This window comes from Symphalangus syndactylus, chromosome 21, assembly GCF_028878055.3.
Source record: "Symphalangus syndactylus isolate Jambi chromosome 21, NHGRI_mSymSyn1-v2.1_pri, whole genome shotgun sequence".
In the NCBI taxonomy this organism is placed as follows: Eukaryota; Metazoa; Chordata; class Mammalia; order Primates; family Hylobatidae; genus Symphalangus; species Symphalangus syndactylus.
Genome location: NC_072443.2, coordinates 85,827,112 through 85,851,227, shown reverse-complemented (window position 1 = coordinate 85,851,227; position 24,116 = coordinate 85,827,112). Strand labels below are relative to the sequence as shown.

The following is a 24,116-nucleotide window of genomic DNA, read 5'->3' as shown; positions in this document are numbered from 1 at the left end:
AATGTCAGGAATCTCCCAGAACTGCACAGAAGGTGGGAAAGACTTTAAATGATTAAGAGGCTTCTTGTGGGAGGGGGAGAGGGACAGTTTTCTTCCACCCACAGATGGTTCTGTGTTTTCTGATTTCTGTAACGAGTGCCACAGCTCTGTATGGAAAACAGGACTGCCTTTGACGTCCCCTCCCAATTCTTGGCACATGAGTCAAGGGTTCCCCTAGCGTCACCGTTGAGGGCAGGGCAGCCCCGGGCTCACAAAGTAAAGATGGAAAGGGCCAGGCCTCGCTGCAGGGTCACCCTGAGGCCATAAAATCCTGCACCTTACGCCTTGGGCACCATTTAATACAATTAAACAGTGCAATAAAGGAAGGGAGTAATAAAGAAAGCAAATGTCAGCCAGCGACGACATCCGGCACAGGCCACACCCGGGGTCCGGCCCCACTGGGAACCCCAGAGTCTATGCACTGCTGTGCCCAGCTAATTTTTTAACATTTCTGCAGAGACAAGATCTCCCTAGGTTGCCCAGGCTGGTCTCGAACTCCTGGCCTCAAGCAGTTTTCCCAACGTGGCCTCCCCAAATGCTGGGATTATAGGTGTGAGCCAGTGGGCCCGGCCATGTGCTGTTATGTAGCTTATTAGAGTGTATGATGTTGCCTGTCCCATTGCAGGGGATGTTAACCTTGACCCCTTGGTTCAGGTGGCGTCTGCCAGGTCTCTGCACTGCAAAGTTACTATTTTGCAACTTTGTAATTAATAAATATCTTAGGGAAGATACTTTGCTTTTTTTTTTTTTTGAGACGGAGTCTTGCTCTGTCACCCAGGCTGGAGTGCAGTGGCGCAATCTCGGCTCACTGCAAGCTCCGCCTCCCAGGTTCACGCCATTCTCCTGCCTCAGCCTCTCTGAGTAGCTGGGACTACAGGCGCCTGCCACCACACCCGGCTAATTTTTTGTATTTTTAGTAAAGACAGGGTTTCACCGTGGTTTCGATCTCCTGACCCCGTGATCCGCCTGCCTCGGCCTCCCAAAGTGCTGTGATTACAAGCGTGAGCCACCATGCCCAGCCGGGAAGATACTTTGAATTCACGTAAATAACTTGTTTCTCTTCTAACCTCTGCCTATTGACTTTAGCATACCTCTGTAGACAGCTATTAATCCTGTGGTGTCTGATGGTGATTTTCTATTTACTTCATTTCTTCTGCATTAATTAACTGGCATTCTATTAAAATAAGCCGTTTCTTCTTATTTGTTTGTGTAATTATTTACTTCACTATGGGTTTGTAGATACTTATTTTATTATTTGGGTTATAATCCAACATTATCTTTATTTTGTTGCTCAAATTGTTCCAGTGTTGGCCATGGCAGCCCCTTCACAGTGGCTCCTGTGTGCGTTCACCCCATCTGTTTTTGAGTGCTTCCTCATTTTCTGGCACCACAAAATGCTCCAGGTTTATCTTGTAATTTCCTTCCCCAGAGACCCAGCTACTTCTCTAAGGATCCCTGATTCTTTTCATTGGAAAATGGTATTTAGAAACCAAGATCTGGGCATTGGGTGTGGTAGTTACTACTGGAGTGTCATTTTTTTTTATAGACCTTCTCAGGGGAGAATACTAGAAAACACATGTATATACCCTAATCCATGCACACACACATTCACACACACACACACACACACGCACACATGCGCACACACATTTCTACCTATCTCTTCTATCTCTCTATCTGTCTATCATCCATCAAACACTTACTGTTTTAAGCCCTTGGTTTTTGGGTGCTTTGTTACATAGCAATAGCTGACTGACACATGTGGCTGGGATTGTGCACACTGTATTTTCAGGCTCTTTGGCCAGATGGCTTCCTGGAAGGCACTGGTGGGAGGTGAGGAGAGGAGATTTCTGTTCCTTCACCAGCTTCTTTCAGGGCCCTCCAGCCACAGAGGTGGGTGGCTACTCCAGCCCACCACTTCTTTTGGCACTCCCAATACTGTCTCTGCCACTCCCTCCTTTCTCTGTGCTTCCGGGTTCTGGCAGCCCAACCTCTTTCATTTGATCCCCCAGCCCTGGGAGTGGAAGCTGCTTCCTGCTGTTCACAACGTCAGGTGCCTCGGTGCCCGTCTTCTCTTCCAGCCTCCAGCACCCGTGTAACCAGTTCTCTGTATTAACTTCCTTCTGTTTGAAATAACGAGCATGGCTTCCTTTTCCTGACTGACTGTGCAGTGATGGATGCCAAGTGGACTTTCAAGGTGAGTCCGAGGTACAGAAGCTGGAGGTGCACTAGCGGGTGGATGAGGAGACAGACCCTCAGGAGGGAGGGGAACGTGCGGTTTAGCCAAAGCCGCATGTAGGGAAAATCCACCACATTCCACTCCTACACGGGAAAAGAAGGAAAGCCTCGAATCAATGATCTCTCTACCATAAGAAATTAGGAAAGAAAGAGAAGAGCAAATTAAGCCCAAAGTGAGCAGAAAAAGCAAAATCATCGATAAAACAACAAAATGAAATGCTAGAGAAAAGTCAACAAAACAAAAAGCTGGTTCTTTGAGAAGATCAGTAACACGGATAAACCCCTAGCCAGGCTGGTAGAATAAAAGAGAAAACAGACGAATTACCAATGTTAGGAACAAGAGAGGTGATGCCACTGCGGATTCTACAGATATTACAAAGATAATAGGGGGACATCATGAACTACTTCACGTCGAAACATTTGGCAGCCTGGACGAAATGGACAAACTCCTTGGAGACAGGATGAATCGAAGATCACTTGGGCAGAAATAACTTGAATGGCCCTATATGTTAAAGAAATTGAATTGTAAATAAAACACAACAAAACCTTCCCACAAAGAAAACCCCAGGCCCAGATGGTTTCACTGGTGAATTCTACCAAAGATTTAAGAAAGAAGTATGTCAACTCTGCACAAACCCTTCCAACAATAACTGAAAAGAGAAGAATACCTTCAACTCTTCCTCTGAGGCCAGTATTACCCCGATTTCAAAGCCACATAAAAACATTGTAAGAAGACTATGAACCTTTCCTTTAAAGCAATCTTTAGATACAAGCTTTATCTGACACACTAACATGTTAGACTGCTTTCAAATGAAAGACTGTGTATCAAATGAAAGAAGGGGCTTATGAAGGTATTGGAAATGAGATCATCAGGAAAAGAGTGTGGGAAGGGGCTTTCCTATCACTCTTATTTACAACCCAACTTAATAAACACACAGTATACTACTTCCTGCTATTCTTTGTCCTGTGTTTCCCGGTTATTTTGATAATGTACTTTACCACTGTGGCCAGTTCTTCTCCTGATTCTTTCACATAAATAAAGTGTCCATATTTCTGGAAAAAAAAAAGAGGACTATGAACCAACATCCCTCATAAACACAGATGTAAAAATTCTAAACAAATTTAAAAAAATTATTTTACTTTAAGTCCTGGGAAACGTGTAGAACGTGCAGGTTTGTTACATAGGTAGACGTGTGTCATGGTGGTTTGCTGCACCTGTCAACAAATCAGCTAGGTGTTAAGCCCCACATGCATTACCTATTTGTCCTGATGCTCTCCCTTCCCTCACCCCCTACCCCCCACCAGGCCCCGGTGTGTGTTGTTCCCCTCCCTGTATCCACGTGCTCTCATTCTAAACAAGATTTTTTCAAATCGAATCAAACAATTTATTAAAATTATAACCACAGGGGATTTATTCCAAGAATCCAGAGTTGGTCTAACGTTCATAATCAATGTAATTCATCATATGAACAGACTAAAGATGACAAATCATACGATCATCTCAGTCAATGCAGAAGAACGCACTTGACCAGATTCAACACCCACTCCTGAAAAGAACTCTCCTAAAAATAGAATATCACTTCCTCATCCTCATAATGGCATTTACACAAAGCCTGCAGATGACATCATACTTAAACACTAATGCTTTCCCCTGAAATCAGGAACAAGACCAAGATAACTGCTCTCACCCCTTCTAATCAACATGGTGCTGGAAAGCATAGCCAGGCAATCGGGAAGGTGGATACACTTAAAAGATCTAGATTGGAAGGGGGATGTGAAACTGTGACAGATGATGTGATCGTCTGTGAATAATCGAGAATCTATAAAAGGCAACGGCAGTTGTTGGTTGATATCCATGGGGCATTGGTGCCAGCACTCCTAGGACACAAAATGTGTGCATGTGCTAATCCTCTACATAAAATGGCGTAGCCTTTGCATATAATCCACATACATCTTCCCATGTACTTTATTTATTTATTTTTTAAGACAGAGTGTCTTTCTATCACCCAGGCTGGACTGCAGTGCTGTGATCTAGGCTCACTGCAACCTCTGCCTCCCGGGTTCAAGCTATTCTCCTGCCTCAGCCTCCCGAATAGCTGGCATTACAGGTGTATGCCACCACCCCTGGCTAATTTTTGTATTTTTAGTAGAGACGGGGTTTCACCATGTTGGCTAGACTGTTCTCGAACTCCTGACCTCAGGTGATCCACCCGCCTCGGCCTCCCAAAGTGCTGGGATTACAGGCATGAGCCACCATGCCTGACCACATCCTCCCGTATACTTTAAATCATCTTTATATCATGTTAAAATTTCTATTAGGTGCCAGGCTCAGTGGCTTACGCCTGTAATCCCAGCACTTTGGGAGGCCGAGGCAGGTGGATCATTTGAGGTTGGGAGTTTGAGATCAGCCTGGCCAACATAGCAAACCCCTGTCTCTATTAAAAATACAAAAAAAATTTAGCCAGGCATGGTGGTGTGTGCCTGTAATACCACCTAGTCTTGTGGCTGAGGCAGGAGAATCACTTGAACCTGGGAGGCGGAGGTTGCAGTGAGCGGAGATCGTACCACTGCTCTCCAGCCTGGGTGACAGAGTGAGACTCTGTCTTAAAAAATGAATAAAATAAAATATTAAAATAAAATAAAATTAGGCATTATAAGTTTACTATGTATATGATTTCTTATAATACCTAATATAATGTAAATGCTATGTAAATAGTTATCCTGTATTCTTATTTGTATTATTTTTAATTATTGTATTTTAAACTTTTCTTCCTCAAGTATTTTCCAACTGAGGTTGAATTTGAGGACGCAGAACCCTGGGAGAGAGAGGGCCCACTGTGTAATTAATGGGTGTGTTTATCAAGGTTAGAGGTACCAGAAGATGAATAATGGGTGGGTTTATCAAGGTTAGACATACCAGAAGATCAATATACAAAAAACAATTGTTCAAGAATAGACAAAGGACTTAAACAGACATTTCCGCAATGAAGTTATATGAATGGCCAATAAGCACATGAAAAGATGCTCAACGACACTAATCACTAGGGAAATGGAAATCAAGACTGCAAGGAGATACCACCTCACACCATCGAAACACAGAAAATAGCAAGTGTTGTTGAAGATGTGGAGAAATTCGAACCTTTGTCCACTGTTGGTGAGAGTGTAAAATGGTAAAACTGCTGTGGAAAACAGTATGGTAGTTTCTCAGAAATTTAAGCATATAATTACCATATGCTCCAGCAATTCCATTTTTGGGTATAGAGTCAAAATAATTGAGGCCGGGTGCAGTGGCTCATGCCTGTAATCCCAGCACTTTGGGAGGCTGAGGTGGGCGGATCACCTGAGGTCAGGAATTCAAGACCAGCCTGGCCAACACAGCAAAACCCTGTCTCTACTAAAAATACAAAAATTAGCTGGGTGTGGCAGTGGGCACCTGTAATCCCAGCTACTTGGGAGGCTGAGGCAGGAGAATCACTTGAACCTGGGAGGTGGAGGTTGCAGTGAGCCAAGATTGCGCCATTGCACTCCAGCCTGGGTGATAGAGCAAGACTCCATCTCAAAAAACAAAAAAATTAAAAGCAGGTCTTGAAAAGATATTTGCACATTCATGTTCATAGCAATATTATTCACAACAGCTAAAGCATTGAAGCCACCCAAGTGCCCCTTGACAGATGAAGGGATAAACAGAATGTGGTCTATCCTTACAGTGGAATATTATTCAGCCTTGAAAAGGAAGAAATTCTGACACAGGCTACAATACATAGACAACATGAGGCTGAGTGAAATAAGCCAGACACAAAAAGACCAACACTGTATCATTCCACTTATTTGAGGTATCTCAAGTTGTCAGATTCATAGCAACAGAAAGCAGAATGGTGGCTACGTGGGGCTGGGGGAGAGAGGAGGGTGTGTTTAGTGGGAACAGAGCTTCAGTTTAAGAAAAATGAAGGCGTCGGCCGCCCCATCTGGGAAGTGAGGAGCGCCTCTGCCCGGCCGCTCTGTCTGGGATGTGGGGATTGCCTCTGCCCGGCCGCCCCGTCTAGGAGGTCTACCATGGAGGCCAGAGGCAATGTGGGGGCTGGACGTGGTGGCTCACGCCTATAGTCCCGGCGCTCTGGGAGGCTGAGGCGGGTTGATCACTTGAGGCTAGGAGTTCGAGACCAGCCTGGCCAACATGGCGAAACATATGAAAAATACAACAGACAAACCAACCAACCAACCCAGTGACAACAAAACAGGTCTACCCTGGAGTCATACTCTAATTTTTTCTATTTTCCTCCCTTTCTGATCCTTTATCCCACTTTCATTTTCTTCCTCTTCCTTCTCCTTCTTCTTTGTCAAATAGAGGATTGAGTTATTATCGTTGATCCATACAAAGTCCCTCTCTCATTTATTTTCTTTAATTCCCACCCCCCGTTTCTATTCCCCGTCTTCTCATGTGCAACCTTCCTAATATGTTTGATATGCATCTTTTTGTTTGTATGTATCTTTAGAAAATGTTTATTGTTTTGTGTGCAAAAAAAATTAAAAAAAAAAAAGAAAAAAGAAAAATGACGGCGTTCTGGAGCTGAATGCTGGTGATGGCTGCACAGCATGGTGACATAATCAATACCACTGAGCCACCCACTTAAGACTGGGTAAGATGAGAAATTCTGTTATGTGTATCTTTCCATAATAAAAAGTCCCAAAAAATCAGTTGTATCTCTCTATATTAGCAATAAATAATTGGAAATGGGAACAAACAATATCATTATAATAGTACAAAAATATGAAATACTTAGGGAAAAATCTGACAAAGGATGTGAAAGATGAGTACACTGAAAACTGTAAACCGCTGGGAGGGAAATTAGAGACCTGCAGAAACAGGTATGTACACCTTGTCCATGGGCTGGAAGACTCCATATTGCTAAGATGTAAGTTCTTTCTCAACTAATAAATATATTTAATGCAATTTCAGTCAAAATCTCTGCAGGCTTTTTTTTTTTTTTTTGGTAGAAACTGACAAATTGAGACTAAATTCAGAGGGAAGTGCAGAGGACATAGAAGAGCCAAAGCAGTCCCGAAAAAGGGGCAAAGTTGGAGGAAACTGAAACACTGGCTGGGATTGAGAACTGTTACAAAGCTACAATAATCAAAACAGTGCAGCATTAGCATAATGACAGACAAATAGGTCAATGAACAGAATAAAGTCCAGAAACAAATTCATGTGTATATAAACAATAATTATTTTTTCTTTAAAAAAATTTTTTTTGAGACAGGGTCTGACTCTGTCGCCCAGGCTGGAGTGCAATGGCATGATCTCAGCTCACTGCAACCTCCACACCCTGGGCTCAAGTGATCCTCCCATCTCAGCCTCCCCAGTAGCCATATAGGCACATGACACTCCACCTGGCTAATTGAATTTTCAACAAAGGAGCAGAAGTACTACAATGAAGAAAGAATAGCCTTGTCAATAAATGGAGCTAGAACAATTGGATATCCATACATAATAAGACAAACTTCAAGCCATACCTCACAGTGTATATAAAAAATTAACTCAAAATGCACCATGTAAAACCCCAAACTGTAAAATTTCTAAAAGAAAACATAGGGGAAAATATTTGTGTGATCTTGGGTTAGGCAAAGCTTTCCTACACGTAATACCAAAGGCAAAATTTATAAAAAAGTAAATTGATCAATTGGACTTTATCAAAATTTCAAAACTCCTACTTTAAAAAACACTATTGAGAGAATGAAAAGACAAGCCACAGGCTGGGAGAAATATATCTACAAAGGATCTCTCCAATAAAGGACTCGTATCTAGAATACATAAATAATGTTTAGATCTTAAAAAGAAACCCACCCCAATAACCCAATAAATAATGGGCAAAAGATTCGAGTAGGCATTTCACTAAAGAAGACATATGAGCTGGGCGCGGTGGCTCACGCCTGTAATCCCAGCACTTTGGGAGGCCGAGGTGGGCGGATCATGAGGTCAGGAGATGGAAACCATCCTGGTTAACACAGTGAAACCCCGTCTCTACTAAAAATATAAAAAATTAGCTGGGCGCGGCGGCGGGCGCCTGCAGTCCCAGCTACTCAGGAGGCTGAGACAGGAGAATGGCGTGAACCTGGGAGGCGGAGCTTGCAGTGAGCCGAGATCGTGCCACTGCACTCCAGCCTGGGTGACGGAGTGAGACTCTGTCTCAAAAAAAAAAAAAAAAAAAAAGAAGACATATGGGGCTTATAAGCCCAGGAGTAAACTGACTTTTCTTTTGTAAGAAATTAGATATCCTAAGTTAAACAGTCACACAAGGATGTGAGGAGAAAGTGCTTTGACAGGAATTGCTATACTAGTCACAAGTACATTACCAAAGATTTCTCTATAATGAATTTAATATTTAAACACAGCACCCAGGATTTGTTGAAACAGCAAAACTATATAATAGGGGTTTTTAAAATAATTTTTTATTGAGACAGAGTCTCACTCTGTTGCCCAGGCTTGAATGCAGCAGCATGATCTTGGCTCACTGCAACCTCTGCCTCCTGGGTTCCACCGATTCTCCTGCCTCAGCCTCCCCAGTAGCTGGGATTACAAGTGTGCCTGGCTAATTTTTGTATTTTTAGTAGGGATGGGGTTTCATCATGTTGGCCAGGTTGGCCTCTTAACTCCTGACCTCAGGTGATCCGCCTGCCTCGGCCTCCCAAAGTGCTGGGATTACAGGTATGAGCCACCGTGCCTGGTCTAAAATAAAGTTTTTAAAAAGTGGAAAAAAAAGACATATGGACAGCAGATAAGTGTATAAAAAAATTCTTAACATCATTAGTCATTAGGGAAATACAATTTCAAGTAATAATGAGGCAACATCACACACTTACTGGAGTGGCTAAAATTAAAAAGACCGACCATCCCAAGTGTTGGCAAGGCTGTGGGGTAACGGATGTCTCATACACTGCCGGTGGGAATGTAGAAAGGTACAACCATTTTGGAAAGCAGTTTAGCGATTTCTCAAAAAGTTGAACATAGACCTACCTGTCTGATCCAGATACTCCACTCCTAGGTATTTACCTGGCGGAAAAGAAAGTGTATGTCCACACAAAGATTACGCAAATGTTCGAAGCAGTTTTGTTCGTAGTGGCCTCAAATGGACAATGAGCCCAGTGTCCATTAGCAGGGAATGAATGAGCCCAGGAAGGAATGAGCTATTTACACAGCAATGCTGGATGCAATCTCAACATAATTATGCTTAGTGAAAGAGGCCGAAGAATGCATACCGTATAGTTCCATTTACACAGAATCCTAGAAAATGCAAACAAATCTACAAAGTCCTAGAAAATGCAAACAAATGCCACAGAAAAGAAACCCTGGGTAGCTCCCGAGTGGGGAAGGGTGGGAGGGAGAGATTCCAAAGAGGTGTAAGGAGTCCTGTGTGGGTGATGGGCGTGGACATATTCATACTGATTTGGGTGGTGGCTTTCCAAGTTCAACCTATTTATGTTAAAACTGACCCAATCATACACGTAAACATGTGTGGTTTATTGTATGTCAATCCCACCTCAGTTAAGCTGTTTTAGCCTGTCTCAATGCACTTTCCTGACCAGTAAATCCTAAGTGTTTTCCTTGTTGCCACATAAAATCCTAGTCATAATTTATAGTGGCTGCATGTTATTCTAGAGTTGTTTGGCTCTTAGAGATTTAAAATTAATCAGAAAAATATATTAGAGCCCAAACTATAGTGACAGTAAAAAATGACCAGTGGTTGCCAGGGATTTGCGGGGAAAGATGGAATAGCTGAGACACAGGGCATGTGTTAGGGTGGTACAACCATTCTGCATGCTACTGTCCTGGTGGATATTTGACACTCTACATTTGCAAAACCCAGAAAACTTAATAGTGCAAAGAGTGAACCTTGATGTGCACAAATATAAAAATATTCATGAGGTTGAGGGATGCCACAGATGAAATGCAGAATGTGGCAAAACAATCTAACTGTATTTCAAATGCATGAAACAAACTCACAGAAGGGGGCGGGGGTGGGGGGATGTTGAAGGGCCCTGACCTTCGGGCACCTCGGCAAGGAGCAACGGGGCACTGAGATTCCTGCCCTGGGGCTGTGACACCACCCAGGAACCTTAGATCTTTCTGTTACTTATGATTGGGGTTTCTCCAAAAAGCAACAGTCTCCTTTGCAAAAAGTGGCAACACCATTATCAAGCGGTGGACAGTGTAAGTTTGGGGCTGGGAAGATTCTCTGGGACCACATTGCAGCTCTGCCATTCTTGGGCTGGGTGAGCCAAAGGAGTGCTTTCACCCTCTCTGAGTCTCAGTTTCCTTGTCTATAGGATGGAGTGAGGTGAGTGCCTTCCTCCCAGGGTTGAGGGCTCCAGTGAGGTGGGGCTATAGAGCAGTTGGCCCGTACCTGCACATCATGAGCCCTTGTGAGGTGGAGCCCTGTGGAGCTGCCACAGAAGGTGAACTCCAGTACCAGGGAGATTTCATTTGTCCATCCATGTAGCCACCCACCCATTAATCCATCATCTACCCACCCACCCATCCATCCACCCACCCACTCATCCATCTATCTGTCCATTTGTCTATCCATCCATCCATCCATCCATCCATCCATCCACCCACCCACCTACCCATCCACTCACTCATCCTTCCCTCCCTCTGTCCATTCATCCAGCCATCCCTTCATCCATCCATCCACCCATCTACCCATCCACTCATCCATCTCTCCATTCATCCATCCACCTATCCATTCACTCACTCACCTATCCATCTATCCATCCATCCTTTCATCCATCCATTCTTTGACCCATCCACACATCCATCCCTCCATTCATCCATGCCTCCATCCATCCACCTATCCGTTCACTAACCCATCTATCCATCCATCCATCCATCCATCCATCCATCCATCCATCCATCCATCCTTCCATTCACCCATCCTTCCATCCATCCATCCATTCACCCACCCATTCATCTATCCATCCATTCACCCACCCATTCATCCATCCCTCCCTCCCATCCATCCCTCCCTGACCCATTCATCCATCCCTCCCTCCCATCCATCCCTCCATCCATCCATCCATCCATCCATCCATCCATCCATCCATCCACTCACTCATCCACCCATCCATCCATCCCATCCATCTACCCACCCACTGACCCATTCATCCATCCTTCTCTCCCTGCTTCCCATCCATCCATCCTTTCATTCACCCATTCATCCATCCATCCAACCACCCACCCATTCCTCCATCCATCTAACCATCTGTCCCTCCCTCCCTCCATTCATCCACTCATTCACCCAGCCAACCACCCATTCATCCATCCATCCACTCATTTACCCACTCATTTGTTGATCTATCTATCTATCTATCTATCTATCTATCTATCTATCTATCTATCCATCCATCCATCCATCCATCCATCCATCCATCCATCCATCCCATCCATCTACCCACCGACCCATTCATTTCCCCTCCCTGCCTCTCATCCATCCATCCATCCATCCATCCATCCATCCATCCATCCACCTGCTGACTCATTCATTCCCCTTCCCTGCCTCCCATCCATCCATCCACCCGCCCACCCACCCAGAAGCAAAGTTATTGAGTGCATCTGCTGTGAGGGTGGCCATGGGGGACCCACATGGGCTGCTGCCCTTGAGGCATTTGGAGCAGGATGGCCAGCAAGGGTCACACAGTGTGGCCAGGGTGGTGAGAACAGTGTTCAGTGTGAGGATGTGACACCTGGACCAAGTCTTGAGGGGCAAGTGCCCCAAGGTGTCTGGACTCCTGAAACACAGCTATCCACCTGATGGCCCTGGCCCTGGGCTGCCCTTTCCTCAATGGAGCCTGCCCAGTGCCTGCCTGCCCAGCGGAGGCCTGGACTGGTTGAGGCCTCTCTCGATCCCTCACCTGAGAACAAACGCCTCTGTGTGCTCACTTGCTCACCCTCCACACCTCACAGAGCAGTGGCACCAACATCCCGCCTTTCACCTCTGCAGTCCTTGAGAGGTGACGTGCACACCTCCAGGTGTCTCAGAACCTTTGGAGGCCCAGAAAGTGGACATGCTTGGGATGTCTGAGTCTGCCCTGGAGAGTTGGGCATGACTGGTGTTTTATTTGCCCTCCCTTGAATCCTCAGATGCTCACCTTCCAGGGTGTAGGTCTGGGCCTTGCCACTGTGTCCCTGTGTGGGGCTGGGGTTAGAGCTGGGGTCCTCCTTGGTGTCCAGAGGGCTGAGAACCACGGCTTTTCTGGGTGTGCTCTCCACCTGCCCACCAAGGCAGGGCCAGAGCTGTGGCGCTGGGGTTGGGTGCCAGCCCCCACCACCCTGGTTAAGCCCAGTTGGCTGGGGGCTGGGCAGCCTGGTTCTGGCAGGGTTGGCTGCGGCAGGATGGCTCTGGCCCGCAGAATGGGTGTGGGCCAGCCTGGCCTCTTGTGTTCTGAGGTGCTGGCCTTGCGATGGAGACATGAGATACTCAGTGACTCAGTTTCCCCTTCTGTAACATGGGCTAATAATCAGACCAACCACATAGGGTCATGGAAAAATGGCCCCAGATGACACATGTGGCTGACGTGTGGGCAGCCTGCACTTGCTGGAGGCCGACATTTCAGTAATCAGCAATGGGGGCCACGTTTGGACCAACACAGGATGTAGGGAGAGACGGGCTGCCACTCGGGGATGCCTGGAGCTGCGATGTGGGCAGGTGGAACGCTCTCCAGGAAAGCAGCTCTGTTACTGGTCTCCCGCCCCCGTAGGAGGGGTTTTGGCCACATAGGGAGTGCTTGGGGGAGTGGGTGGGGGTCCTCCAGGGAACAACCAGCGGGGTGTGGGCCATTACTTTAGGCAGCCTAGGGTGGGCCGCAGGCTAGAGACCCCCGGAGGCCATCAGGAGTCAGCACGTCCTGCTCCTTGGAGGACTGACGTCTTTTCTTTCAAGGCTCTGCACTGATTGTGTCAGGCTCACCTACCTTGCCAGGGTCACATTTGAGAAATCCCTTCACAGCAGCATCAAGCCCAGTGCCATGCCAAAGACTAGAGCCACGGCCAGACAGGCCGACTCACACAGCCACCGTTCGAGCGACTGGGACGGGTGCAGGGGACACACCTGCTGTCTTCAGCTCCCTCAGCAGCATAGGGGTTCTCTCTTCTTGCCCCATCCCCAGCCTCCTCTTCCTCTTCCCCTTCCTCCTTCTTCTTTCCCTTCTCCCCCTTCCTCCGGTGGCTCTGACCCCTGCATGCCCCTCACCCGGGCTTCCTGGTGAGTCAGGTTTGTGGTTACACAGTAGTGGGGCCGTCACTTCAGGTGCCATGTGACGTTGGTGCTGCCTCCTTCCTGCAGTCACTACTGGAAATTCCATGCAGCCCTTGGCAACAGTGTCTTGTCACGGTAAACACGTTGGGTGTGGGCAGGGTGGGGAGAGGCTGGCGGGGCCAGGATGCTGTCTGCGTGGGAGGCTGTACTCCATGCAGCCTCGCTCTGAGTCCCAGCCGGGGCCTGAGGTTGGGGCAGCCTGACACGGGGCTGGGGCTGTGGGCTCCTGGCTCAACCGCGTCCGGCCCGCCATTGGGTGGGTGGTCATTCCCACCACTGCCGTCAAGTCCTTGTCACAGAAAGCAGAACCAACAAGCATTTTCCTCGGAGTGGTCAAAGCCCCCACTCTCTCCCTCCACCAGGGCCCCTCAAGCCCCATGGGAAAGCCACAGAGTGGCGATGGGGTCCCAGGGCAGTACGGCTGCCCACTCTCCCGCTCTGCACTTGCTGGAGGCTGACATTTCGGTAACCAGCAATGGGGGCCACATCTGGACCAACACAGGACTTGGGGAGAGAGGGGATGCAGCGCTGCTGACCTGCCCGGCCCCCATCGCCTCCAAGACCCCGGTAGATGCTACGATTCTGGTAGTGGGGACCGGCTGAGGCTTGGAGGCAAAGAGGCTGGGGACACTCTCGCTTTGGGGGTGCCAGTGACTCCATAGTCAGCCTGGCCTGATGGAGCCCTCACTGTCCTCTTCCCCAGAACAGCTCCCTTTTGCCGTTAGGAATGGGGTTCAGCTCTCTGCACCCTGCCACATGCAGGGCTGCCTGTGAGCTCAGACAGGGCTCCTACCTGGGACCTTGCCATGGGCCAAGAGGGGTGTTAGGGTCAGACCCCTGAGCCTGGGCACCACCACTGCCCGTCCAGAGGGGACACAAGGTCAGATCCAGGGGACCTACCTCAGGCTTCAGGGCCGGAGGGGCTGTGCTGGGCAGCTTGTGCTCTGCTGGGATTCCTCCAATGCCCCCAGGGCAGGGGGAGCTTGGCCTGGAAAATCTCTGTCCTGAGGCCTGCCTGGGGCATGTCAGGGTCAGGGGACTGCAGTTGGGGCCGTCCTTGGGTTTCCCCAGGGCTCAGTGCCAGTGTGTGGAGGCCCACACCGGGAAGTGAACAATGATCTCCTCTGGCCTTGCCCAGCTGGCTCCGGTTTCCTAATCCCTGGTCCTCCTGGCGGGGGCCACACACTCAGCTTCCTCCACCTGCCCAGGTCCTGGCAGGGAGCTCAGGAGGGCAGGAGGGGCTTCGTCCCAGGCCCTGGGTCTGGGCAGCAGGTCAGCCAGGGAAAGAGGCTTGGTGCTTCGGGCCCCAAGTCTCCATAACTGTCGGGATGAGTCCCTCCCCACTGCCATCATGCTGCCGGCATGTCCCCAGCATGTTCAGGCCAAAGCCAGGAACTCAACTCAGGGCCCCTCTCTATTTTCAGGAGGAGAAAATTGTAGAGAGAGGGGAGGGCCCCCAGACCTCAGTTTACCCACTGGCGACACCGGGGTGCCTGCCTGTGCCCTCCCGGGCCAGGGCAGGCAGCGGTGGGCCCAGTGGTCTCGCAGTCTGGAGTCAGTGTGAGTTCCGGTTCTCCAGGCTTTTCCAGACAACTGCTGGGATTGGTGGGCGAGACTGAGGCTCATCAGAGGCACAGCCTTGGGGGCAAGACCCCCACCCTGAGTGAGAGGTGGTTCTGGGGAGCCTGGGCAGGCTGTCACCTCCTCAGCTCTCAGGCCCGAGGTCCTCATGTGGTCCCCAGGAGAAGGGGCAGATGGCCACTTCCGGCCACCAGCCAGCTCCCCGTGTGCCTGATTCCGTAACACGTCCCCTGGCTGGGCAGGTACTCCCCAAGTTCTAATTACATGTAATTCCAGAGAAGGGCTCAGCCTGGGAAAAGGATGGGCATAGAGGCTGGTTGGGGGCTGGGGCCTCTGACAGCTCCATGAGCCCGGCCAAGAGCCCCAGGCAAGTCAGTGGCCTCCCCGGACCCCGAAGGATCCCACATCCTCTCTGCCCTCGGGGAGGCCCAATTTTGGGGTCAGGCCTGGAAGCTGCCCCAGAGCTTGGGCCCCGGGAATGGGTTGGTCCTCCCAGGGTAACGTAAGCCTCATCAGGCCTGGGGACCTGCTCAGCGGGTGTCTGGGGGCCCGTGGGGGGGCTAAGGAGCCTGACCGGACTTGCTTCTGGCAGGACGCCCCCCGCCCCGGCCACCCTGGGCTCATCCCGCTAGTAGCTGCACGTGTTCCCCGGGTGTGTGCTGGCACTCAGGCTACAGGGCTGCCTCATCCTGAAGAAGGCTGCGTTTACCCAGGGAGCCATAAAGAGATGACCTCCGATAACCTGAATCAATATTTCCCCACTGGGGCTTGGGCCCCCGCAGCTGTCTTCTTGATCATCTGGCCAATGCCACACCCACACTTGGCCCTCCCCTGCCTTCCCGCCCTCCTACCCTCCTGCCAGGACATATAAGGAACAGACCCCTGCCCCCGGGTGCAACCCACACCGCCCCTGCCAGCCACCATGGGGCTGCCACTAGCCCGCCTGGCGGCTGTGTGCCTGGCCCTGTCTTTGGCAGGGGGCTCGGAGCTCCAGACAGGTGAGAGAGCAGACACAGGGGTCTGGGGCCTGGCAGAGTGTCCTGGGGGCAGGGCTGGGCGGGCAGGCAAGTCGCATCTGGGAGGAGGAGGTGGTCCCAGAGTGCAGCCTGGGTGGCTCCGCTGAGGCTCCTGGCCCAGGTTGGTCCCTGGCAGCCCCTGGCCCTGCTGACTTTCAAGAGGCTGGAAGGACGGGGTTCCCCTGCTATTCCTTTGGGGTTGACTGCCCGACGACAGTGTGGGTCTTGGGGCCAGCACCAGGTGGAAACAGCAGGCCAGGCCCCAGTGAACTGGGTCATTGTCCATAGGGGAGGAAGGGGTGGCCAGGACCCCACCAGAAGGCCCCAATCTCAGGTGGCAGAGACCCTTGAAGAGTTGGGGCAGCACAGCCCTTGCTGGGGAGAGGGGTGCCCAGAACCCCCTCTCCTACATCCCGCTTGGCACCCGGCCGCACTCCTCACCAGGCCGGGGGTAGAAGCCCTGAGGCCCCTGTGGTGGGGTGATCAAGGCCCGGCAGAGGGCCTGCGGATAGGGAGGAACCTTTCCCGGCCAGGGGCCCTGCGCGGGGCTCGAAGCTGCCTCCAGGTGCTCCCGCAGGGGCCTCCTCTCGAGGGTAGCTTGGGCAGCCTTCCCCTTCCAGGGCCACTCACCCCTCATTCCCCGCTGCTCCCTCAGAGGGCAGAACCCGAAACCATGGCCACAACGTCTGCAGCACCTGGGGCGACTTCCACTACAAGACCTTCGACGGGGACGTCTTCCGCTTCCCCGGCCTCTGCGACTACAACTTCGCCTCTGACTGCCGAGGCTCCTACAAGGAATTTGCTGTGCACCTGAAGCGGGGCCAGGGCCAGGCTGAGGCCGCCGCCGGGGTGGAGTCCATCCTGCTGACCATCAAGGATGACACCATCTACCTCACCCGCCACCTGGCTGTGCTGAACGGGGCCATGTGAGTGTGGTCGATGGCGCCCCTCCCACATCCTAGCAATGGGAGCTGATGGTTCCCGAAGGGATATTCCTCGTAGCCCTAGAAGACCCCTTCTGCCCCGGCGCACAGCTCAGGAGAACAGCCTTGAGGTTTGGGTTCAGAGGTCACTAATTCATTCAACAAACACTGATGAGTCCCCACCATTCCCCCCACAGGCAAGGGGTTTCAGTTATCCCTTTGCCTGTGTGTGCCTGACAGCCCCTCTCCCCCGAGCCCACCAGGCTTGGGACAGCCTTGGCACTGCTGGAGGCTGCCTGTCTCTGCACCTGTGCATGGGGTGGCCGTGTGCGCCCTCCCCAGGCTAGAGTTATAGAAGCCGGTGCAAGGGGGCTGTGGGAGCCCCTTCCCCACCCTGTAAGTGCATTCCCGTCCAGCGGGTTCCCCACCTGCAGGACCTGCCCCTCTTCTGCCTGGGGATTTAGTTTCCTGCAAGGGGCTCCAGCATAGGCATGGGCAGGCGGGTAGAGGCCCTCAGGCGTGGGCACGGGTGGGGGGGTGGGTGGGTTGAGGCCCTCAGGCGTGGGCGCGGGTGGGTGGGTTGAGGCCCTCAGGCGTGGGCGCGGGTGGGTGGGTTGAGGCCCTCAGGCGTGGGCGCGGGTGGGTGGGTTGAGGCCCTCAGGCGTGGGCGCGGGTGGGGGGGTAGAGGCCCTCAGGCATGGGCGCGGGTGGGTGGGTAGAGGCCCTCAGGAATGGGCAGGTGGGTGGGTAGGGGCCCTCAGGCGTGGGCACAGGTGGGTGGGTGGGTTGAGGCCTTCAGGCGTGGGTGGGCAGGTGGGGGGGTAGAAGCCCTCAAGCGTGGGCGCAGGTGGGTGGGTAGAGGCCCTCAGGCGTGGGCACGGGTGGGTGGGTAGAGGCCCTCAGGCGTGGGTGTGGGCAGGTGGTTGGGTAGAGGCCTTCAGGCATGGGGGGGCAGGTAGAGGCCCTTGAGGACCGAGGCACAGAGGCTGGGGTGAGTGCCTCTACCTGGACCGGCAAGGGGCACTGGCAGGAGGTGGGGTAGGGCCCCTGATAGTCTCAAGAGCAGCCTGGGGGACTCTGGGGGGATTCGGGACCCCATGGGGGGATGTTCCACCAAGCAGGGGGCCTGGAATGGGGCTGGGCAGCCTGGCCCTCCCTCCTCTCCCAACCTGGTGCCCTCAGGGCCTCTGAGAGGGGACCCTGTCCGGGACCCTGCCCCGAGGAGGGAGTGGAGAGGAGGGGCACGCAGGCAGGAGGTGGCTCTGCCGGGGAAGCCCGGCCAGCGGAGATGGACAGGTGCTCTTTGGCTACTACCTATGTCCCTCCACCCCAGAGGCCGGCCAAGTTGGTAGCCCCAGGGCAGGAGCTGGGCCTGGCAGAGCCATCTCCACCACCCCAGGCGCCCAGCTTCAGTCCCTGCTGGGTGGCGGGGTCCCAGGAGGACAAGCTGGGGTGGGGGGGCCTGGGTGGTGGACCCAAGAGTGACCCCGATGTGCCCCCGCCAGGGTCAGCACCCCGCACTACAGCCCCGGGCTGCTCATTGAGAAGAGCGACGCCTACACCAAAGTCTACTCCCGCGCCGGCCTCACCCTCATGTGGAACCGGGAGGATGCGCTCTTGGTGCTCAGGGTCCCCGGGCTCGTGGGGCTGGTGGGGGCTCTGTCAGGCCTCTGGGCGGACCCCAAGGGAGGGCAGGGAGGGCAGTGCTCTGACCCCTCACCGAGAGGGCATGGGTGGGGCAGGGCCTAGGCAGCGCGGGGCGTCGGTGCTGGACTTGGGGGGCAGCAGCAGAAGCCGGCCTGGCCCTGATCCCCCCAGGCCTCACCCTTCCCCCAAAGCACTCGGCGTTTCGGGGACCTGCCCTGCCAGGCCGCTCCCTGGCTGCTGACCCCAGCCGTCCTGCCCCACCTTCCTCCGGCTCAAACAAGCCGCGAGTCTTAGGGGTTCCTGGCGGCTGTGGGCCGGGTGGGGGGGCCAGCTCACCGGCTCCCTCCCACAACAGCTGGAGCTGGACAGCAAGTTCCGGAACCACACCTGTGGCCTCTGCGGGGACTACAACGGCCTGCAGAGCTATTCAGAATTCCTCTCTGACGGTGAGGCCCGGAGGGCTTGGTGGGGCAGGGTGGGCTACGGGCCCCCAGGAGCCTCAGCTGAAGGGCCGTGCATCCCCAGGCGTGCTCTTCAGTCCCCTGGAGTTTGGGAACATGCAGAAGATCAACCAGCCCGATGTGGTGTGCGAGGATCCCGAGGAGGAGGCAGCCCCCGCGTCCTGCTCCGAGCACGTGAGTCCCCTCGGTCCGGGGTGGGGGTCCTGGCGGAGCTGGCCTCTGAGCAGCATGCCCACCCCGCGTCTGTCCCCAGCGCGCCGAGTGTGAGAGTCTGCTGACCGCCGAGGCCTTCGCGGACTGCCAGGACCTGGTGCCGCTGGAGCCGTATCTGCGTGCCTGCCAGCAGGACCGCTGCCGGTGCTCGGGTGGTGACACCTGCGTCTGCAGCACCGTGGCCGAGTTCTCCCGCCAATGCTCCCACGCCGGCGGCCGGCCCGGGAACTGGAGGACCGCCACGCTCTGCCGTAAGCCCCGGCGCCCTGCGGGCAGGGGACCCCGGGGGGACCCTGCGCTGGTGCTTTCCCCAAGCCCGGGTGGGAGCTGTGTCTGCGCCGGGCACCGGGAGCCAGGGGGGACACTCACCGCACCAGGCACCTTGAGCTGGGGGGACACTCACCGCACCGGGCACCTTGAGCTGGGGGAACACTCACCATGCCGGGCACCTTGAGCTGGGGGGACATTCACCGCGCCGGGCACCGGGAGCCTGGAGGACACTCACCACGGGCACCTTGAGCTGGGGGGACACTCACCACGGGCACCTTGAGCTGGGGGGACACTCACCGTGCCGGGCACCAGGAGCTGGGGGGACACTCACCGCGGACTGAGAGCCCTTCTCGGTGCACTTTGGGGTGGAGCAGCTGCTGTGCCCCAGCCTCACCCTCACTGTGTGGCCTCTGTGGTTCCAGCCAAGACCTGCCCCGGGAACCTGGTGTACCTGGAGAGCGGCTCGCCCTGCATGGACACCTGCTCACACCTGGAGGTGAGCAGCCTGTGCGAGGAGCACCGCATAGACGGCTGTTTCTGCCCAGAAGGTGAGTGTGGAGGACGGCCCCACACGGGCACTGCCCGCCAGACGAGAGGCAGCCCTGGCCTGGGGTTCTTGCCCGCGCTGAGGGGACAGCTCCACTGGGTGGTGGGGGCAGCGGTGGCACAGAAGTGCCTCTCCCTCCACCCGATACCAGGGGAGAAGGGGCCTCGGTGTGAGGCCCTTCCCAAAGGGTGGCTTCAGGGAGGCCGAGAAGGGGGCTGCCTTCCTGGTCATCACCCTGGGGACAGACCTCCTCCTGCCCTGCCCCTGGCCTGGAGCCTGAGGCCTTCGGGAGGAGCTCGATTGTCAGGGGCAAGAAGATGGCCTGGAGAATGGACCCCCATGGCCAGACCCCAACCCAGGGACCAGGTGGGGACCGCAGGCTTCAGCGCAGGGGACCAGTGGTGCCTGCGGGTGGGAGGCCTGACTGGCAGCCCCTCGGTGGGGATTCTGGCTCTTTCTGAGCCAGCCGGGGTGACATCGCCTCCCTGGCTGTCCCAGGCACCGTGTATGACGACATCGGGGACAGTGGCTGCGTTCCTGTGAGCCAGTGCCACTGCAGGCTGCACGGACACCTGTATACACCGGGCCAGGAGATCACCAATGACTGCGAGCAGTGGTGAGTTCCGGGGCCAGGGCTGGGTGCGGAGAGGCTGGGGCGGCTGAGCCCTGACCCTGTGCCCCACTGCCCAACAGTGTCTGTAATGCTGGCCGCTGGGTGTGCAAGGACCTGCCCTGCCCTGGCACCTGCGCCCTGGAAGGCGGCTCCCACATCACCACCTTTGATGGGAAGACATACACCTTCCACGGGGACTGCTACTATGTCCTGGCCAAGGTAGGCTGCCCAGGGTCTGGGGCATGGGGCAGAGCTGGGGCTGGCATCCAGGCCCTTGGCCATCTGGGGGTGGGTGGGCTGGCTGTCCCTGAAGCAGAGGGTGCCCGTGGGCTGTCCTGGGGCAGGTGACCGTGCTTCTGCTCTCTGGCTGGAGGATAAGAAGCAGGGCTTCCTTTCTAAGCCACTGCCGGGTCCTAGGGTGCAGGGCGCTGCCCGTCCCAGCCCTCAGCGGCTGCACGGCCTCTTGCCCCATCACAGGGCGACCACAACGATTCCTACGCTCTCCTGGGCGAGCTGGCCCCCTGCGGCTCCACGGACAAGCAGACCTGCCTGAAGACGGTGGTGTTGCTGGCTGACAAGAAGAAGAATGTGAGTGGTCCTGCCCCCCTCCTTCTGGAGCCTCAGGTCCCCTGAGGGGGCCCCTTCTCAGCCCTGAGCAACCTCGGCCTTTCCTGCAGGTGGTGGTCTTCAAGTCTGATGGCAGTGTGCTGCTCAACGAGCTGCAGGTGAACCTGCCCCACGTGACCGGTGAGTTGTGCCCCAGGGAGGGGCCCGGGCCCTAAGAGCTCCGCTGGGCCTGCAGTGATTCGCACAGTCCAGCTGCCTCGGACCCAGGAGGCCGGGTGGGAAGGTTCCACAGGTGGAGGGTCCCTGCGGCACCTGGCAGGCTCTGTCCTGGGTCCTCTGCTGGAGGGGGCTGTGGGAGGGTGACACCCTCTTGCTGCTCACCTGGGCCGGGCAGGTCCCGGGAGCCCTGCCTCTCACCGTGCCCCTTACCGTGTCCCTCATCGTGCCCGTGCCCTCAGCGAGCTTCTCTGTCTTCCGCCCGTCTTCCTACCACATCATCGTGAGCATGGCCATTGGCGTCCGGCTGCAGGTGCAGCTGGCCCCAGTCATGCAACTCTTCGTGACGCTGGACCAGGCCTCCCAGGGGCAGGTGCAGGGTAAGTGGCCCCACCGGGATTGCCCCAACAAAGGCCCACAGCGGGGCCTGCTAGCCCCAGACTCTTCCCAACTCTGTCCTGGCCCCTCAGGCCTCTGCGGGAACTTCAACGGCCTGGAAGGTGACGACTTCAAGACGGCCAGCGGGCTGGTGGAGGCCACGGGGGCGGGCTTTGCCAACACCTGGAAGGCACAGTCAAGCTGCCATGACAAGCTGGACTGGCTGGATGATCCCTGCTCCCTGAACATCGAGAGCGGTGAGGCTCGGCAACACGGGCGCCCCCACCCAGCCTGCCTGGGGTACCCGGCCCATGGCCTGGAAGGGCAGATGGGGCTCCCAGCAGCACACATGGGTGGTGAGGGGCAGAAGTTAAGTGGCTCTACTCCAGGGGCAGCCGGGCACCTGCTGCTTCCTGCTGTGGCTAGTTTATGGCGGCCATGGTGGCAGCCTGCCAGGTGACCCGGAAGAGGGCCTGGGCTGGTTCCTACCTGCCCCGTCACGTCTGGGATGCTGGGCCCTTGGGGGTGAGAGACGGGAGGTGGTGCGTGCCCTGCAGGGGTCTCTATCCAGCCTGGAGCTGCCTGGAAATTTGACTCACGGGGAGGAAGGTGCCTGGGCATGGGTGCACAAAGGGAACCATATCTGGGGCCTAGGCAGCTGGGCAGCAGGGCCCAGGGGATCTTGTGGGGGTCCCGGGCCCCACTGAAGTTCCGATCCCCCACTCCCCAGCCAACTACGCTGAGCACTGGTGCTCCCTCCTGAAGACAGAGACCCCCTTTGACAGGTGCCACTCGGCCGTGGACCCCGCTGAGTATTACAAGGTGGGTGGGACCCACACCCCCAGGCCCCCACGCCATCGAGGTGGACTCAGGGCACCCCCAGCCTCCCATGCCACCCGTGAGGTGAACTCAGGGCACCTGGCCGGGCCCACTGGTTGCTGTGTGTGTGTGTGTGAGCTTGCGTCTGTGAGCGCCAGGCCACACTCTGCCTCCCTGCCTCACTGCCCGCCCACCTTGCTCTGTTGTCCAGAGGTGCAAATATGACACGTGCAACTGTCAGAACAATGAGGACTGCCTGTGTGCCGCTCTGTCCTCCTACGCGCGCGCCTGCGCTGCCAAGGGCGTCGTGCTGTGGGGCTGGCGGGAGCGTGTCTGCAGTGAGTGCCATCCCTGTGGGCTGCATCCTGGGGATGGGGTCCAGGCTTTGAGCTCCTGGGATGGGGCTGGGGGCCCTGAGCATGGGTGGTCCAGGGAGGGGAGTCGGCCCCCTGCGGCCATGGACCAGGCTCCAGCTTCGTAGGCCGGCGGTCGTGGGATACCAGCTCCTCCTACAGCAAGGGGCGGCCACATAGCAGGGGCAGAACCTGGGGCGGGCCTGGAGCTGTGGCGGCCGAGTGTGGGAGTGGGTCCCAGAGTGTGCACTCCCTGGCCCCCTGGCCACCCTGGGGATGGCAGCTGGGCGTCTGGCTCCTCCCATCCCTCATGCCACCCCGTGGTCCTCTGCAGACGAGGATGTGGGCTCCTGCCCCAACTCGCAGGTCTTCCTGTACAACCTGACCACCTGCCAGCAGACCTGCCGCTCCCTCTCTGAGGCTGACAGCCACTGTCTTGAGGGCTTTGTGCCTGTGGATGGCTGCGGCTGCCCTGACCACACCTTCCTGGACGAGAAGGGCCGCTGCGTGCCCCTGGCCAAGTGCTCCTGTTACCACCGAGGCCTCTACCTGGAGGCGGGGGACGTGGTCGTCAGGCAGGAAGAACGATGGTGGGTACCTGCTCGGGGGTCAGGTGTGGCGTGGGGGTGGGGGAGCTCCTTCTGAACCTGCCCCAAGTGGAGACCTGGGAGGCTCTACCTGGGGAAGCCGAGACACCCAAGGCTGAGGGGTGACTAGGGTGCGGGGCACTGAGAGGCATCAGGCTCACATCTGTCCCAGGGAAGCTGCGGGCTGTCTGTGGCTGTCCTGTGTGGGCCCCGCTCATCCCTGGCCTTTTCCACAGTGTGTGCCGGGATGGGAGGCTGCACTGCAGGCAGATCCAGCTGCTCGGCCAAAGTAAGTGGCACTGCCCTGGCCACCCCTCCCCGCCTGCCCTGGCCACCCTC

General features: G+C 54.8%; 1 protein-coding gene and 1 long non-coding RNA gene across 4 annotated transcripts in view; one reads left to right on the top strand and one right to left on the bottom strand.

The window, feature by feature from the left end:
* Window positions 1-1,302: 1,302 nt before the first annotated feature.
* Window positions 1,303-14,553, bottom strand: LOC134735528 (uncharacterized). Of its 3 annotated transcripts, XR_010118694.1 has the most exons (7): window positions 13,243-13,539; window positions 12,421-12,726; window positions 9,290-9,325; window positions 3,418-3,492; window positions 3,277-3,330; window positions 2,603-2,779; window positions 1,303-2,361 (listed from the first exon to the last, which is right to left on the bottom strand). It is a non-coding gene; the product is annotated as an uncharacterized lncRNA (long non-coding RNA). The 3 variants fall into 3 exon arrangements; XR_010118696.1 differs by lacking the exons at window positions 12,421-12,726; window positions 13,243-13,539 and adding an exon at window positions 14,487-14,553; XR_010118695.1 differs by lacking the exons at window positions 9,290-9,325; window positions 12,421-12,726 and having other exon boundaries at window positions 13,380-13,539.
* Window positions 14,554-16,089: 1,536 nt separating this feature from the next.
* MUC2 (mucin 2, oligomeric mucus/gel-forming) overlaps window positions 16,090-24,116 on the top strand; it is a 35,440-nt gene continuing 27,413 nt past the window's right edge. The window contains exons 1-17 of the mRNA XM_055259281.2: window positions 16,090-16,165; window positions 16,839-17,109; window positions 18,612-18,726; window positions 19,109-19,199; window positions 19,279-19,388; window positions 19,468-19,678; window positions 20,120-20,245; window positions 20,743-20,860; window positions 20,938-21,076; window positions 21,335-21,445; window positions 21,535-21,604; window positions 21,883-22,020; window positions 22,111-22,275; window positions 22,749-22,840; window positions 23,049-23,175; window positions 23,525-23,780; window positions 24,014-24,066. Coding sequence (XP_055115256.2) covers window positions 16,090-16,165; window positions 16,839-17,109; window positions 18,612-18,726; window positions 19,109-19,199; window positions 19,279-19,388; window positions 19,468-19,678; window positions 20,120-20,245; window positions 20,743-20,860; window positions 20,938-21,076; window positions 21,335-21,445; window positions 21,535-21,604; window positions 21,883-22,020; window positions 22,111-22,275; window positions 22,749-22,840; window positions 23,049-23,175; window positions 23,525-23,780; window positions 24,014-24,066 — 2,269 coding nt within the window. The remainder of the gene's footprint in view (window positions 16,166-16,838; window positions 17,110-18,611; window positions 18,727-19,108; window positions 19,200-19,278; window positions 19,389-19,467; window positions 19,679-20,119; window positions 20,246-20,742; window positions 20,861-20,937; window positions 21,077-21,334; window positions 21,446-21,534; window positions 21,605-21,882; window positions 22,021-22,110; window positions 22,276-22,748; window positions 22,841-23,048; window positions 23,176-23,524; window positions 23,781-24,013; window positions 24,067-24,116) is intronic.